The following is an 18,000-nucleotide window of genomic DNA, read 5'->3' on the forward strand; positions in this document are numbered from 1 at the left end:
ATAAGGTTTCACCCTAAGCAGAAATGCTAATGCACTGGGTAGGACTGATTTTCTGGAATTCTGTGCTGAGAGGAATACTAAGGACAAATTCATAGCTTGATAAGGAAGAAAATGCTAGATCAATGAGTGATGTCTGACAAATTGGGAGGGTCAGCGTGGGGCCTTGGACCTGTGTTGAACATCCCCTAGAGAGGTCTGTGTCTTCCCCAGCAGTTAACAAAGAAGGTTGTACATGGTGCCCAAGGTGAAGGTGGCCTACAGGAGAAGACATGGCTCCTCCAGTCCCATGCCAGGAAGCGTGCAAGCACTGAACAGATAGCAGAGATGAAATCGGAGAGGATGAGAAGGGTATCTCGCCAGAACCCTAGAGCAAGGAGACTTGGCTACTGTTAACATCAGTCAACACCTACCATCTCTATTGACTAAGTCTGCACAGCACCTGGGCTTTCATGTAAACTGCCTCATTGTCTACGAGAAATTGGTAGAATAGTCATAGGACAGAAATTAGCAGCCAGCATTGCAACAGAGAAGAAACTGACATCAAAATCAGATCCTAATGGAACAGGAGTTTCAGTAGCACACAGCTTCCTAAACTCCGTCTTCACTGAAGCTGGCCAGGCAGATTCCTCATTTACAAGTTCATTCGCAGAAAATCAAAGTAGAGTAACCATGCAAAAGGCAGGTGACTAACACCTTTCTTACTTCTGCACTTCCACCCGTGATCCCTGGTGCTGCCTCCCCCAAAGTGTCACGCCCCTCACCGAGTCTGGATGTGGAAGTTATTCGTGGTTCCAGTATGCTCATAGTCATGGATGGCAGCTGAGAAGATGATAGCGAAGATCTCCAGCTCCGTCAGCCAGTTCTGAAAGGGAGATTACAGAGCAATCAGATGATCTTTCTCAGATGAAGTCCTCCGTGCTGACAACACATCACATGTCTGCCTTCCCACCCTGCAGCTGGTTAGCTGTTGCCAAACGTGTTTTGACACGCAGAAAAGTTTTTGGTTTTTTTTTTCTGTGAAGAGCTTGGGGTATTTGTGATTTAAAAAATGTATGCCAAGCAAGGTTGAAAAAGCTGGTTTTCTGGGAAAGAAAATAATAACTAAAATAATAAATAAAAATAATAGAAGACATTACAAGCCTATAGTATATTTTCAAATAAAGTTCCTAGGTAAACTCACACATATACAATGTAAAATTCCAACACAACATCAAGAACTTATTAGGAACACCAACAAATCTTCAGCATACCCCCATGTCAAAGTATCAGAACAAGGTAGAAGCCCAGCAACCTGTTTCCCAAGCCATACTGCTAGTGATAATGCGCATGAGAGTCTGGGAACCGCTGCCATGCTGGGAGCTCCCTCACTTGACCACCATCTAACGGACTCTGCGTTCACTGATGCTTCCTATCCCTCTCAAACCACACTGTCTGATGCCCCCACAAGGGACCATTCATGACTCCTGGGCCACCCTTTGCTTCACTCTGCTCACTTTGCTTAGTACATGACTGATCCTTATAAGATTCAATATGGTTTATTCCAAACCCTGAACTATGAAATACATCAATAAGGTATGAACATAACACTGGGTTTTTCTATAGAACCTAAGCTCCACACTTTAAACACTCATTGTGAAAGAACTGTTGTCAAAATATGTGTGACCACTATGAAATAGTTAAAAATCAGTAAAAACAGATTCTGTAAAAATCAGTAAAACCTAGAGAGATTCTGTACTCCGTTTGCTTCATGAGTTTCAGTTCTCATTTCATACTAAAGCAACAAAACTGGAAAACATAATGGGTAGGGTTGATGCAAGACAAATACTAGTATCCAAACTGACTGAACTCAGAAAAGAGCCTGGAGTCTGAATTAAAGATTAGTGTATAGAATGTACTTACATTTTAATCATTTTATATTAAATTACGCAAGTTTTACAACTTTATACTTCAATAATTTATTTCAATTAACCAGAAATCTTGGTCCTCATCTAGGAAACTTCGCCAGAATTATTACCTTCCTTGATAAAGGTAAGGGGAAAATGGATAACCTTATAAGAAAGGTATCATAAGCACAAAATGAGCACAAAGATAACCTGAAAACAACTATACTTCTGAAAATGATTTCTAGAAGAATCCACGATGGGATGTTAGAAAATTGTGGACATCCTCAACAAGATAACTCTAATACAAACTAAGAGCAAGAAGCAGAAAGATAGAAAAAGAAAACAGACCAAGATGGAAATCAATAAAATTAGAAGAAAAAAATAAAAGCAGAAGAAGAGGGTGCAAGAAAGCCAAAGCTGCAAAACCTGAGGTGAAAGCAGCGTCCTCAGCCCCCTCACTGTCAGGGGACCACGCTGTGGCAGCCATTGTTACAGGTGCTTTTTACATAACTCTCCCAGACCCCTAAGATGGGAACTTCAGATGGGCACTAGCAATTGCACAGAGCAAGGAATGCAGGTGGGCATTTACGGAAGAATGAACAAAATGAGCAAGTCCCAGTAGCAAAACCTTAGTCATGTGAAGTAAGGAAATGCCTTTGACTGGAGTGAATAGGACCCTATGATGTCAGAGTGACATAAACTCCTTCAATAAGCAGTGGAAATTAGAGAGCTAAACTGACGCATACTGCTTCAGAAAGGATGTTTGGGAGAAGCAGAAAAATGTGAGTTGTATTTTTTTTTTCTTATTGGAAAGTTTCTACAGGATGTATAGACGCTATGGAGATCCAATCCACAGAATTTGGGGTAAGGGGAGACAATGTTTATGGAAAACAATGAGTTAAAAATGATTTAGCGCTTGTGGTTGAGTGGTTAAAGCACTCTCAGTGGCAATCAATGCCATCGTTTCATAGAAACAGAAAGTGGGAGCAGTAGAAGGTAGAGGGAAAGTGAGCTTCATATTTTCATGTGGCTCAGATGTCCTAACTTTTCCCAAATTACTGCAAATGCAGAAAGTTTTATTTCAACACACAAGAAGTCAGGAAGTTAAGTCCTGTGGGTATTTTATTTCCAAATTAGCACCTGGGACAAGGTCCAAGTCACAGATTCTACCAGTGTTTGCTTATCTACAAAATGAATGTCATAATTCATTGATTGAAAGGGATGCCTTGACAACTGGTGGTAGTCTGAGTCTTGCTGTGTGTGATGCAGAAGACTCAGCTGTGGGAGGGGATGGGAGGGGAGGGGAGAAAACAGGCCAGAGGAAACCTGAAGACAAGGACATGAACAACGTCCTATGGCTAGAGAAGACTTTATTAAGCTGTGACTTGGATACAGGAATGGTAGCTTCTTTAGTCATCTTCTTCCAATCCATAGTAATTTTCCACCGCTACATTAACAAATTACCACAGATTTAGAGGCTTAAAGAACACTTCCTATCTCGTGATGCACAGTTTTGTAGGTCAGAGCCCAGCACAGCATGGCTGGATTCTGAAATCATGAAATGGGCAGGGTGGCAATCCTTTCTAGCAACTGGGACAAATCTTCTTCCAGGAGTACTCGGGGAATGGGCATAATTCATTTCCTTTGCTATGTTTTCCACTTGGCTCGCCACCCAACCCCCCATACTACCACCTTGAAGCTGGAAATGGCTGGTTGAGTCCTTTTCACAGGAGAAACCCCTCTGACTACTTCTGCCATACCTCTCTGATTTGGATGGACTTGTGTGTTACCATGGCCCACCTGGAAAATCTAGGATAACTTCTGTTTAAGGTCTGGTCATTAACTTTACTGGTGCTGGCAGAGTCTGCTACACATGCCCTCTAATGCAACATACAGTGGAGGTGACTCATTTCTAATAATGATAGCCCCTAATAAGATTATTTTGCAGTCTTCAAGATGTCATTTGTTGATTGCATTTACAACCAAAGGAACAAGCGCAGCTTCAAGCTTCTGGGAGGAAAAATAAGCAAGGGAAACGTGAATGGCACCCCACCTGACAAAAAGCAAGGGAAATGGCCAACAGGTGGCTCTAGAGTTCGGGATATTTAGACCTAAATTAAAAGCAGATGGAGCTTAGAGTCTAATACCTATCCCATCAATAACAGCTCTTCAGTTTAATTCTATTCAAGGGCTTCCTCTAAGAAATGAGCAAAATAACTCTGAAAGGGTTCAAGCATCTTCCAGGTACTTAAGTTAAACAGTAATGAATAATGCAGATTACAATGAGTAATCCTGTTGATGTTGAAACTCCAACATCACTTTATCAATGGGATGTTTTGATTCCCTATGTGTCTTATGGTTTATAAAACTGAGGTGATTTAAAGTGTTTCTCACCCCTGGTTTGAAATGAAAGGTTAGAGTAACAACATGTTCTCCATTCATCAGATGCTCCCCACTGGTTTTGTGAGCTCATGATGAAAGACATTTGCTGTGAGATGTTTTTCCAAGGGAGAGTGGGTGGGAAATAGCTTCTATATTTAAAAATTATTCTGAATATGGCCTGGATGTACAATGAAAACTCAATAGCAAATGGCAAATGAGATAATTTAAAAACAGTGAGTAGTATGTCACGATCATTGGCTGCTGGGATACAATTTGTTAATGATAATTTGCATCAGCACAAATACGTGGGAATTTATCTTCAGAGCTAAACAAGCTGTGTATGATTCACCTTTATATCCACATAATATACTGTGCACAAGAGGTATTAAAATTAAATATATGGTGAATAGATTAGCTCCAAGTGCATTTTTTTATTCCACTCTGATCCTAACCATAATACCTTGCATAAGGATACTAAGTTATAAGGGATATTTTTTGGCCAAAGGCAGTATAGAATTATGGTTAAAGCAAGAATTTATCTGTATCCTAACTGTTAAGACCTATCCCTATGACTCCATTTTACTTTGGCTACTTCTTTAATATAAATTAATTTTAAAAAATCTGAAAATGCACTCATTCTGAGGTATTGAGTTGGGATTTCAACATATGCATTGCGGGGGTGGGCAACGAAATGTAAGTGAACATTGTGCACTGGATGTCCAGATGACTCTTTAAAAGTGGTCCAGGATGTTTGGTTTGCATCTCTTATGTATTCTCTCTTCCTTTCTATTTCTCCCTGAATTTGCAAAAGTACATTTCAGCTATTTTACAAGCACAAAGACAAAAGCCACAGGGCAAAAAGGGAGATGAGTGGAAAGGAAACCGAGTGGCCTGTTGCTGCTCAGGATCCTTGAACCATCCCTGGAGTGCTCTGTGGACTGTCCACACACATGCAGGGGACACCCAGCGCACCGGCCCTTCTAATCGTCCTGGATGCTCATTTGTACACATTCTCCAACAATCAGAGGTGGCTGGATATTTCAAAGAAAAAAAACCAATGATATAACAGAAAGATTCTCAAAAACAAAAACACCTTTTTCATTACCTAATAGAGATTACAACACTAAATTTAAAAAAAAAAGCATGTAAATATATTCATAACTATCTAAGGCTGCTAAGAGAATGAAACAAATCAAGAACAGAGCTCCTGATATTAAAAAAAAAAATTGCTAACTAAAAGATAAGTTGAGTAACCAGGAAAATCTGAAGGCCAATTTGGTAACCTATAAAATACAGTTGAGGAAAAATACAGGTGAGGACATCTCTTGGGAGATAACATTAAAAGGCTAAAAGATAGGGAAAAAATGAGAGAGGAGATGTGAATATGAAGTTAGGTGGCATAACACAAGTTCCAAAAACAGGCAAAAAAAGAACAGGAAGAAATATTCAAAGAAACAATAAAATTTTTTCTATATATACCATAGAACTAGACTGGCTAGTTCCTGTGTGGGTTGGGAGGGAGCTTGTGACTCACTTTGGTCAGCAGAAATGATGAGCAGAGTTCTGGAGTCGTAGAATTTAAGTGCAAATACAGAGTTCTTTTCTGTCTGCTATGAAAATGGACATGAGGAATGGGAGCTGTAGAATAAGCCGAGGCCCTGGAGTGAGGATGAGGAAGCACATCCCTCAATTTGTCCTTGGGCGGGGGTGGAGGGCGGATTCAGCTTTTGCTATTTTTAATGCTCTGATACCTGGAGACTGTTTGGTCTAACCACCCTAATATAGTCCAGATGAAAGAAAATCTTTAGTGGGGAAGATATTCTCCCTCTAATATGTAACCCTATGTTTCTTAAGAGTCTATATACAAGGTCATAAAATGAAAAAGATAATAACAAAATTAAATATTTCTATTTGATAGTAGTATTAGTCATTTTTATTACTCATGTTTAATAACTACCATTACTGATACTTGTCCACATGTGAGGTAAACATTTTCATAAAGAAATTCCAAACATTTTGAGCAAAATATTAAGCTCAATTAATATTTGGTTAGGTGAGTCATAACCAAAGAAAAGTGACTAGAATATATGAGGAAATGTTTAATATTATCAGTCTTAATAAAAAGCAAATCACATTTACACCCATGAAATGAATGGAAAAATATTACTGTGCAATGAAGCAAATCCAAAGTATCATTTAGTAATGAAACAATACATAAAACTCTTTAATATTTATTATTATATGTGCTTAAAGATTTCTTAGTCTAGGGAGATTATCATAGTATATAATTAATTGATGTAGGGTAAATAACTACATAAATATCCTAATTTTATGTATGCATGGACTTCAACGCTTATGAAAAAATGGAAATAAAAGATTCTTGGGGCCAGCGCTGTGGCACAGTGGGTTAAGCTGCTGCATGCAGTGCTGGCATCCCATACAGGTGCCAGTTCAAGACCCGGCTGTTCCACTTCTGGTCTAGCTCTCTGCTACAGCCTGGGGAAGCAGTGGAAGATGGCCCAAGTCCTTGGGCCCTAGCACCCACATTGGAGACAGGAGGATGCTTCTGGCTCCTGGCTTCAGATGGGTGTAGTTCCGGTCATTGCAGACAACTGGGAAGTGAACCAGCAGATGGAATACCTCTCTCTCTCTCTCTCTCTCTCTCTGTCTCTGCCTCTCCTTCTCTCTCTGTGTAACTCTGACTTTCAAATAAACAAATCTTTAAAAAATTATCTTGCTACAAAAATTTTTTGAAATTCAGTTTTCATAACATGTATTCTCCAAGAACATTTTGAAGACTGCTTATATATGTAAGAAATCAAAGATTTTCAGTGAAAGAATTACCCTCGGTAATAGTCTGTTTAGAAGTAATTTTTCTGGGGGCTAGCACCGTGGCTCACTTGGTTAATCCTCCACCTGCAGTGCCGGTATCCCGTATGGTCACCGGGTTCTAGTCCCGGTTGCTCCTCTTCCAGTCCAGCTCTCTGCTGTGGTCCGGGAAGGCAGTGGAGGATGGCCCAAGTGCTTGGGTGCCTGCACCCAATGGGAGACCAGGAGGAAGCATCTGGCTCCTGGCTTCGGATCGGCATAGCTCTGGCCGTAGTGGCCATTTAGGGGGTGAACCAATGGAAGGAAGACCTTTCTCTCTCTCTCTCTCTCTCTCTCTCTCTCACTAACTCTGTCAAATAAATAAAAAAATTTTTCCTTATACTTTATCTGGATTATTTTATATCATGCCTTTCCAAATACTTTCAAAGTATCATAGACTATTTTTCTTTGTTTTAATTATAAAAGCTTTATTTCTATAAATAAATTAATGCAGATATAAAGTTATGTTTGCCTTACACAATGCCTCCTTGTAGACACTTGCAAGTGATAGAGCATTGGTATGCATATTTTTCCTTACACTAACTACATCAAAATTGTTTCTTCAATGACTACTCCCATATTACACTCTCATGAGTAGCATATAATTTCCTTTAAATTAGTGGGTTCTAAACCTGGGACAACTGCCCCCATTACCACCACTCTGGATTTATGTGGCCAGAACTGGAGATATTTTCAATTGCCACAACTGAAAGTGGGGATAGTGCTACTGGTATCCAGTGGGTAGAGGCCACTAGTTAACTAATGCTAATTATTCTACACTGCATAGAACAAAGAATTATCCAGACCAACACAGCAACAGTGCTGAGTTTGAGAAACCCTGCTGTAAATCCTAAGAACAACCAGCAAGTTTCCAATCTTTTTCCATATGTATATAATGAATGAAAAACAGGTTATCTTGTTCATATACATTTGTATACTAAAGAGTTATATACATTCTCATATTTCATTTATTGATCAAACACATTATTTCTCTTAATTGCTTGTTCATATTCTTTGTCTACTAAACCTGTATAATTTTGTTGATTTATTTATATCACCTGAATCTTTGTCCATGTAGTTTCTCCTAGTGCTTACTTCATTATTTTGTCTTTCATCCTATACTTTTAACCTTAATGCACACCAAAGAGTCCATATTGTGTTCTACAGCTTCTGTGTTTTAAGGCTTACTTAAGAAAGAAGTTCCTTTTTCAAAAATATATATACTCATATTTTCTTGTAGTATGATCAAATTTTAATTTTTGCACTTACATCTTTAATTCATTTGTCAGGTTTTTTTGGTGAATGAAGAACAAAAACATTCTGTTTCCTTCAAATGAACAACTGTTCCAAAATGTTTCAAAACATTTTTGTGAACTGACTAAATTGCCCCACAACATTGCTCTCCGTGGACGTGTTCTTACATTTTCACCTCTGATTCTTGCTCCATTACACACTAGACAGTGTTCCATTCTAATCAAACCACTGGGACTGCACATCTCAAGGTCAACAATGCCTTTTGTATTCCCAAGGCCAATGGTCACTTCTCCAGCCATACCATTCCCAAACCTCCACGTGTCCCACTTTCTTAAAGCACTTTCTCCTTGGTTTCCATGGACATTGTCCCTCTGTCATCAGCCAATCCTTGTTAGTTACTGTTGTTGATTCTATGTTTTGCCTTCGTTTTTAAACTTCCAGATGCTCCCGGGATCACGTCAGAAACTCTTCTACTTGACTGGTCGCATGCTTTCTTTCCAAAGTCCTGTCTGGTTGCGTATCTCTCCCTAACCCATGTGTCCACCCGACCTGTTCCAGAAATCCAGATTGCTTTCGTTTCCTTCCTGCTTGAAAGCTCCTCATGGAAGTCCGATAGGGATCTTGGACTCTTTATCTAAGTCAAAACTTGATTGCCTTACCCTCAAAATATGCCCTTTCACCAGGCCTATGTATCAAGCCAACAATCTAAGAAGTTCTCTCAATTTCCTCTTTAGTTATTGCAAATCACAGCTACCACCTAGTCCTTTTCGCTCTACACAGAAGCAGAATTTTCTTCTCCATTCCAGCAAAGCTCTTCATAGCTCTCACAGCCACTGTGTCTCACTAGACTTTGCCAGTACTCTCCCAGTAGGCTACCCCAAAAGCCATTCTCCGTAGCAATCCTCTTATAACTAGATCACATCACTCCCCTATCTAGAATCCTTCTTTCCATTGCATTTAGAATAAAATTGGAACTCATTACCAGGCCCATAAAGCCAGACTTGGTCTTGTTCCTGCCACCTTCTCCCATCTCCTCTTGCAGCACTGTCTCCCCGTGTGCCATTCTCACCACACTTGCCTTATTTCTGCTCTGCAAATCCAGCCAAGCTGTTCTCGCACTAAGGCCTTTGGACCAACTCTGCACTAACTGCTGACAATCTCCAGCACTCGACAGGGCTACAGCCTCAAACCACGACTAACTCAGTTTAAATACTGCCTCTGGAGAGCTTTCCCTAGGTAGCTCCTCTATTTTAATTCTCTGCAGATTATTAGTGGTACTTGTTACTTTTTTCACTGATTTCTTCTATCTGCAACCTCCTGCTAGAACTTAAGTTCTACAAGAATACTGATGTAACCTCATCCTGTGTCTGTCTGTCTGAGCTGTTACAACTGAATGTTATAGACAGATAGTTTATGAATACTAGAAATTAATTTCTCACAGTTCTTGAATCAAGATTTCATCAAATCCAGTGTCTAGCACAGGCTCACTTCTTGGCTCACCAATTAAACCTGGCTGTGTCCTCACACAGCTGCAGAGGGGGAATGTGGCTCTATGGGGCCACCTTTATAAAGCACTAATTCATTCATGAAGGTCAACCTCCGTGACCCAGTCACCTCCCAAAGTCCACACATCCTAATAGCATCACATTAGGGGTTAGGATTTCAACACAGGAAATTTGGATGGACACAAACATTTGGCCTATAGCATCCTGGAAAAACGATATCCTAGCACATAATAAGTATACAATCAATACTTGAGTTCATTTTTTATACTAATCAGTTTCACTCATAAATTTGTTTTCACAAACACCATATGTAACTATAACTTCAGTAGATATTTCAATTTGTACAGTAAGAAATACCTTCCCATATATTAAAAAATTAAAAATTAAATTATCCTCTAAGGTTGTGAAATACGTTACATGAATTCCAGACCCAGGTTATGTTTGTTAAATCCTTTTGGACATTTGACTGATATTGTGTTTTGAATTTATAGATTAGTTTTAGGGAAATTGACAATTATACAGTACTGAGGCAGGCTTCACTTTAAAACTATGGTGTTCTCTCATTTAAATGGAGACCTTTTAGTTTTTATAGTTCCCTTTTTATCAGTTTTGAAATTCTTTATATATTTATAAGTTTAAAATATCTATAATTAGATATATTTACAACTATAAATTTCCTATATTGAGAATAGCTTTTTTTAACTTAGATTTTATTGGTCTTTCATTTGATCTCAGAAAAAAATCTAAATTAGATCTAGATATCATATTGCATTACCTGAAACCTCAGAAATATCAATAACAGAATTAATTGTTAATTGTTTTCTTGAAAAGTAGAGAGATGGAGATGGACCACCTACAGTTCACTCCCCAGATGCCTCTACAGTGGATGGAACTGGGCCAGGAGCCCAGGAGCTCAGTCCAGGCCTCCCATGTGCATGGCAGGAGCCACATACTTGAGCCATCACCTGTTGTTCCCCCCCACAGCCGACCCCAGCATGCCTCAGTAGGAAGCTGGGGGCAGAAGTGAGCCAGGACCTGAACTGAGACCCTCTATTATGGGATGTGGGTGTGTCCCAAGCAGTGTGCCAAACACCCACCCCTGAAAAGCAACGTTAATGTGGACCTCTTTATTCTACTCTATGCTTTCACAGAACTACCATTACATGTGACATTTGCTCTAAGTTCCTGATATAAAGCCCTTGGCAAGCTAACCAGGTTCCCCTTGTAGTGTTTTCTGTAATTGTTTACTTATTTATTTACTTATTTGAAAGGCAGAGTGACAGAGATGGAGAGATGGAAAGAGAAATCTCTCATATGCTGCCCTGAGTGTCAGCCAGGTCTCCCATATGGGGGCAGCAAGGGCCCGAGGACTTAGGCCATCATTTCCTGCCTTCCCTGGCATGTTGGCAGAACAATGCATCAGAAGCAGAGCAGCCGAGACTCCAATACCGAAATATAAGCATTGCAAGTGGCAGCTTAACCCACTGCACCATAATCCTAGCCCCGTGTTTGTATAATTCTAAAAATTCCTTTATAAATATTTGTAAGAAATAAGTTCTTAGTAGTGAAGAACTGAAAAGATAGAGGTTTTGGGAAAAGACTTCAATGTTTTCATAATAATTCCAACTGAAGCAGAGTACTTAATACTTTTGGCACTTTATTCCTAATCATCAAATATCCTAACCATCAAAGCACTTCTGTAAGTTGAAATGCTTTTCACTATTTCAAAAATGAGAATCTTGACTCAGAGCTCAAGTAATTTATCATAGGTCACAAAATCTAAAGTAATTAAGCCGGGATTTAGATCCACTATATCTAGCTCCAAAGCCCTCACTCCTCCCACCATTTTCTATTTTCAATCCAGTGAGATATGAGACAGTCCTTCAACACTCCCTAGTGGAAACGATAACAAATGGGCTTTGGGCTTATAGGCTAATTGATAACCATAGCACAGACCGTCTCCCTGGATGTCCATTCTGAAGGAGACTTCAAAATATGTCATAGAGACCTGTTCTTGTCAGTGGAAGCTTTGTTTTTTAAAATGAGTGACTTATATCTGGGCCAAGAAGGTATTGGCACAGATAAGAGCTGGATAGACCAGCTGATAATGTGGATTACAGAACAGAGGTCCAAAACATTTTGAGCTGAAATGTTGGGACAGAGCAGGGAAGAAAGGAATCAAATGGTTAGAAGTAAAGATGAAGCCTGAGCTTAAAATATACCAAATTCATGTTAATAAAATGTGAATAAATAAAATGTATAGTGCTTAAGGCAAAAACTCACTTTATGTAACATAGTTGCCATGTCTATTCGGTACAATTTCAGTAGTTGTGAATGCTATTGTTAGTATAGTAGAGGCTAAGAGAACCCCTCTCCAGATCTGGAAACATGTATTTGGTTTAGCTTCCGTAATTTTATTTTAATAAGGTATAACCTAATGAGGATACGAGTCATAACCAGGTAACGATTTCATTAAATGGGATAGAGAATATTCCAGAGGCAATAGGGAATTCCAAGTTCTCCATTAAGGATAAATAACCCTCAGAAGTAGGAAGTCCACAGGACAACATTCTCTTGGGGGCTCAACCTCATCAGGACGGGAATATCTACGATTTCCATCATGACACCTTTTGCATATTCTAAGAGTCCCCGGCTGTACTCACCGCTACTCCTGTCTTGTAGAGGAGGTAGTGCACAGTCTGCGTCACGTCAGCCGCGTGCATCAGGTTATGGTAAGGATTTTTATGCTTGCTGTATCCCACTTCCAGGGCTTCCACAAATGAGACAAGGGCAGAAATGGGGATCTGAAAGACAGCAGCAAGGGTAATTCACTACAAACCCAAAAGACATGAGCTCACTGTATCAGATACTTGCTCTACCATGTTCACAATAGCCAAAACATGGAACTAACCAAGGTATCCATCATCAGATGAATGGATAAATAATATATATATATATAATATACATATATATTGTATGTATATAGGTATATACATATATTCCTCACATATAGTATATGTACATATATTATTCAGCCATAAAAAAATAATGAAATCCTATCATTGTGGAAAAATGTTTGGAACTAGAGGGCACGCTGAGTGAAAAAGCCACATGTGGAAAGACAAATACAATATGTTCTCCCTTATATGTAGGAGCTAATTTTGTAACTGCCTGTCATATTTCAGTTTTACTGCAAATATAGTATCTTCTCAAGTCTTGTTTTAAATCTTTATCAAACAAACTGATACAAATTACAGACTACCATACTTTAAATGCTCTGTGGCTATTTTAAAATGTATGAGTGAAGTTGAGCACCTTTTCATTTAATTGTTTATAGCCCTTTTCTTGCTGGGCTATGGTGCTCTTACCTTTCATTTGTTATATTCTTTATTTAGTAGAGTATTAAGCCTTTGACTATAATGTAAATAAAAATGTTATCTCAAAAGATAAATAAGATATTAAGTTTTAAAAAGATTCTATGGCACATTGTGCCTTTCGAGAGGCACAGTCTATCAGTTAGGACTTCACACAGTTAATGCAAGTCACCAAGGACATTATCAGATCATCTGAAAATTGAACAAGAAGCCCCAGATTCAGGAATAGTCAACCCTGAAAATTGTTCTTTGTTCTGCAGTTCAGAGACCTGGGAGAATGACACACAATCGGCTCAAAAACATTGACATGTAAAGCCATGGTTTTGGAGGCACATGAGGAACACTTTTGTTGGGGACTATGCTACTTATACATCTCCCCATAAATACTCTTCTCCCCTAATCCCAGGGAGAAGAGGTGGTACACAAGACACCAAAGAGTTATAAACGATACTGAGGAACCTAGAAATAACACTAAGAATTAGCACCAGTTTATGGAATCACTTACTATTTCTCATGTAGTATCAGTGAAATGAGAGCTTCCCAACCGCAAGTCACCAATAATGAATTGCAAAGTAATAAACGTTAAGAACATAGCTTGTTCCTATTTCCTTATATAACAGACTATCTCATTATGGTTTGGGGTTTTAAGGCTTTTTTTCTTTTTCATTTCTGTTTTGCATGTGACCAATACATTCAACTTACATTTTTGTGTGTGTGTGTTTTAAGATTGACTTATTTGAAAGGGAGAGTAAAAGAAGAAATCATCCATCCACTGGTTTGCTCCCCAGATGCCCCCAACAGTCAAGGCTGGGCCAGGAGGAGCCTGAAACTCCATCCAGATTGCCCACATGAATGGCTTGAGCTATCATCCACTGCCTCTGCAGGCACATGAGCAGGAAGCTGTGTGGGCAGCAGAACAGCCAGTACTTGAACCAGGCACTCTGAAATGAGATGCAGGTGGCACAGGGGCCAGCTTACCCCATGAGATCACAACACCTGCTCCCAAATGGTCCTTTTAAAGGACATGGTTTTCAGAAAGTCAATCTTTCTATCAATATTGGGGGCATCTTGTGCCTGTTTTATAATTTCATATTTGAAGATATTTGTATACTTTATCTTTCTCCACACAAAGGAGATATGCTGCATAGTATATGTTCATTCATTTCCCAAGGAATAAAAGATGTGAAACTATCAGAAAGTCAGGATAATATCTCCAACTATCCTAATGATTTTTTCACCTCAAATACATAAAGCATACTTGGCTTCCTTTTCTATGTGGCAGAGAGTGAAGAACAATTGCAAAAGGCAGAACAAAATAACGGGAGCCAGAAAAATGCATTGTCCTAGTTTCCTGGATCAGTTTCAGGGTTTAAGGTAGGTTGTCCCATTTAAAGCTGGGAGAAAAGGAGACTAACAATGACCCTAGTAAGAAAAATAAGGGCAACGCTATGTAATGCTTCCAAGGTTCCATGACTGTTTCCTTGGGCACATTCTTCCAGGATTTCCATTTGTGGATTTAAAAAATTAAATTTTGACATGTAAAAACTTGCGCGGGGGGGGGGGGGGGGGGGCTCCAATCGAAAAGGAAACAAAGTTGCTAACCCTTCCCTCCACAAAGCCTTTGCATGAGTTTGCCGCATTTCCGCATCTCAGTGACTCAGCGTTTCCAACAATCTAAGATGGTCCCCAGGGGAGGTACCTAGCCTGACAGGAGACTTCTGTATTCTTGAACAGTATGAGTCCTCGGCTGTGATAGGCCCTTGAGGACGTGCCCGGTTCATGTCCTGCCTTACCTTTCTGCTGGTTGGCTTGGTTTCCTTGTGCCCTGGACAGCCCCCTTTCTGTGTCTATAAAAGCTCTTCCCCTCCCAATAAAGTCAAGAACCAGGCTGCGCCCTGGGCGTTGACTGATCTGGCTCTGGTGTGGTTCCTTTGCTGCCGACACTCATCATCCTGCTCGGCCCCTGAGCTCCCCAGGCTGGCCCTGAGGAGCTCTATCGGACCTGCTGCCCCGTGATGAGCAGCAAAAACTGTACATATTTATAGGGTACTCTGATGTTTCAGTACATGTATATGTTGTTTAATGTTCAATCAGGATAAATAAATTTATTTCTTCAATCATTGAACTTCTCTTTATAGTAACATTCAAAATCCTATCTTCTACATAGAACATTATCTGTAGTCACTCTACTGTGCAAGGAAATACCAAACCTTTTCACTCCTCTCTAGCTACACCCTAGTGTCCATCAATCAACCTTTCACCACCATTTTATATTTCCTCAACCATTTCCTCACCATTATATATTTCTTTAAGATTTTATTTTGGAAGTCAGAGTTACAGAAATGGAGAGATACAGAGTTTCCATCTGCTGGTTCACTTCCCAGATAGCCACAACGGCCAGCCCTAGGCCAGGCCAAAACCAACAGTTTCTTCCAGGTCTCCATGTGGAAGGGAAGAGCCCAAACACTTGAGCTGTCTTTTGCTGCTTTCCCAGGCCATTAGCAGGGAGCTGGATCAGAGGTGGAGCAGCTGGGACACACACAACACCCACGTGGGATGCCGGCCTCGCAGGCACCACACTGGCCCCCTCACCATTATACTTTTAACTTCAGTGGGATCACCTTTCTTTTTAGACTCTACATATGAGGGAGATTGTGTGATACTTGCCATTCTGTGCTTAAAAAAAATTTAAATATAATCTTTAAGGACTCAAAGACAAACCCATCACTTTTAAAATGAAGATTCAATGAACACGGGCATCTTGAATTCTTGAGAGTAACACAAGGCAGTGAGAGGGCTGTGTGTGCACAGGAGCATTGCAAACGCAGGTGCAAAGGGTCCCCAGCAGCTGCTGGATTCTCACACAGGCTCTGATGCAAAACAAATGAAGGACCTCAGGACCCTGTCCGGAAAGTCTGTATGGTCATTTAAGACATACATATCCAAACCCACAGCCCTAGGAAAATGTTAAAGAACTTTGCTGTCCAGATAAAGGAGTATGTTGTAGAGGAAAAGGCCTGCATTTTCCAGAGGCTCATCTCTCTGATGTGAGAAGTGAGGAGCTGACCCATCAGAGGTAGGCAGATGGATACACAGGTCAGCTTGAGAACCTGGCTCAACTTCAAGAGGCTGCAGTGTTAGAAGGTTGAGGGGCTGAATGTGGGAGGTGATCTGTGCTCTTTAAAGTTGAAGAGTTAATCTGAGCATGAGTAGCTGAGAAACACCAGAGATCTCTGAGATGCTAAAACAGTATTTGTTTGAATGAGCCAGGCGGTAGGAAAATGAGTTTACAGAGCCAGTGGGTACTTGCTCTGCCCCCATTACTGTGTCTCCGGTAGCAGTGGTCTATACCACACATGGTCAGACGGAAACGGGACTTGAGGCAGCAGCTTCAGGGTAGCAGGCCTGTGTCAGGTCTGGGAATGCACTTTCAGGAAGACAGGGCTCCACATGGGCTCCACAGACTCTCCTCTGCCAGGAAGACCCACCACCAAGGGTACAGCGAACAGCACCCCCGATGCAGGAACTCACAGCAGTGGCTGTCCGTACTGTGCTCCCTGAGTTATCCAGGCTAGTTTTCAGACCACATGAAACAATTCTCTGGGTCACGGCCTACGCGTGGCATGAGGATAGGCAAAGCTGAATAGTATACTTCTTTACCTGTTGAGTTAGATACTGACCTTGAAACGGCTAATCAGGTCATAGCGTGTGAGTAATTCATAGAAAATGAATTTCAGTGCGTGATCTCCACTGGCCTCATTGAGGGAAAAGACGTCAAAGGACCACTTGTCCACATCCTGCAGATCATGGGCAGGAGAAAGAACACATTAGCCCCTACTGAGTTAGACAGCCATCAGACTCCCCCACCCCACCCCACCCCACAGCCCTCCCCAAGGATTTCACAGCCCAAGACTCCAACACCCTTTCCATCACACGCAATTTTTTTTTTCTCAATCTGGTAGTCCTCCATAGCATTTACCATAAAAAAAACTAAACAGACTTCTAATAATAGTCTTAATTTACTGAGAGCCTACTCTACAGAAGACATTATGACTGGTGATAAAGATGCAATTTTCTGAAAATAAGTGGTAGGTATTAGTCACATTCTATAGACGAGAAGTGGTTGCTATGTACTTTCCATAAGACCCATCATGAGTAAGTACTAGGAGAGCAAGTGCGAGCAAAACACACACTTGCTCACTCTCACTTAACTTAAAGCCAACTCGGGCTTTCCATAAAGCCCACCAGCTACAGCTGCTTACCCATCAGAGCCCAGTGTACTTCCTGACCCCTAACACCAGTCAATGTGTTCCTCTTGGTCTACAGTTAAGAATATCAACTCCTTTCAAAGAGTTCAGAAATGTGCATCAAATAGAACACAAAACAAGAGGCCAATTCTGTCTAAACCGCTGGAGTGTTCATTTCATGTGACAGAAAAAAGGCTACCACTTCTAGAGTCACCAGTCCAATCCAGTCCTCAGATCTGTAAGTCACTTGACCAAAACAAAAAGGTAAAAGTGAGACAACGTGCACCTTCTACATGAGCCATTAAGTTCTTTTGTCCACAAACAGCTACTCCAAAAATAGAAGAATTTTTGGTGCCTTTTATTTATTCTGCATTACTAGCTGCTGGTGGAAGTAGCAAACAACAGTATGTTGCAGCAACAGCTAAAAAACACTTAGTTTTTCATCTTGAGTCTCATTTTCAGAAATTAAAGATAAAAAGATGTTTTG

General features: G+C 40.3%; 1 protein-coding gene across 11 annotated transcripts in view; it reads right to left on the reverse strand.

The window, feature by feature from the left end:
- Positions 1–18,000, reverse strand: part of PDE1C (phosphodiesterase 1C) — a 543,851-nt gene that overhangs the window by 90,254 nt on the left and 435,597 nt on the right. For all 11 annotated transcript variants that reach the window (XM_070059701.1, XM_002713741.5, XM_017344418.3 and 8 more), the window contains 3 exons: positions 16,947–17,063; positions 12,556–12,696; positions 762–862 (listed from right to left, as the gene is read on the reverse strand). In XM_070059701.1, the coding sequence (XP_069915802.1) occupies positions 762–862; positions 12,556–12,696; positions 16,947–17,063 (359 nt within the window). The remainder of the gene's footprint in view (positions 1–761; positions 863–12,555; positions 12,697–16,946; positions 17,064–18,000) is intronic.

Source organism: Oryctolagus cuniculus, chromosome 16 (genome assembly GCF_964237555.1).
Source record: "Oryctolagus cuniculus chromosome 16, mOryCun1.1, whole genome shotgun sequence".
NCBI lineage: Eukaryota > Metazoa > Chordata > Mammalia > Lagomorpha > Leporidae > Oryctolagus > Oryctolagus cuniculus.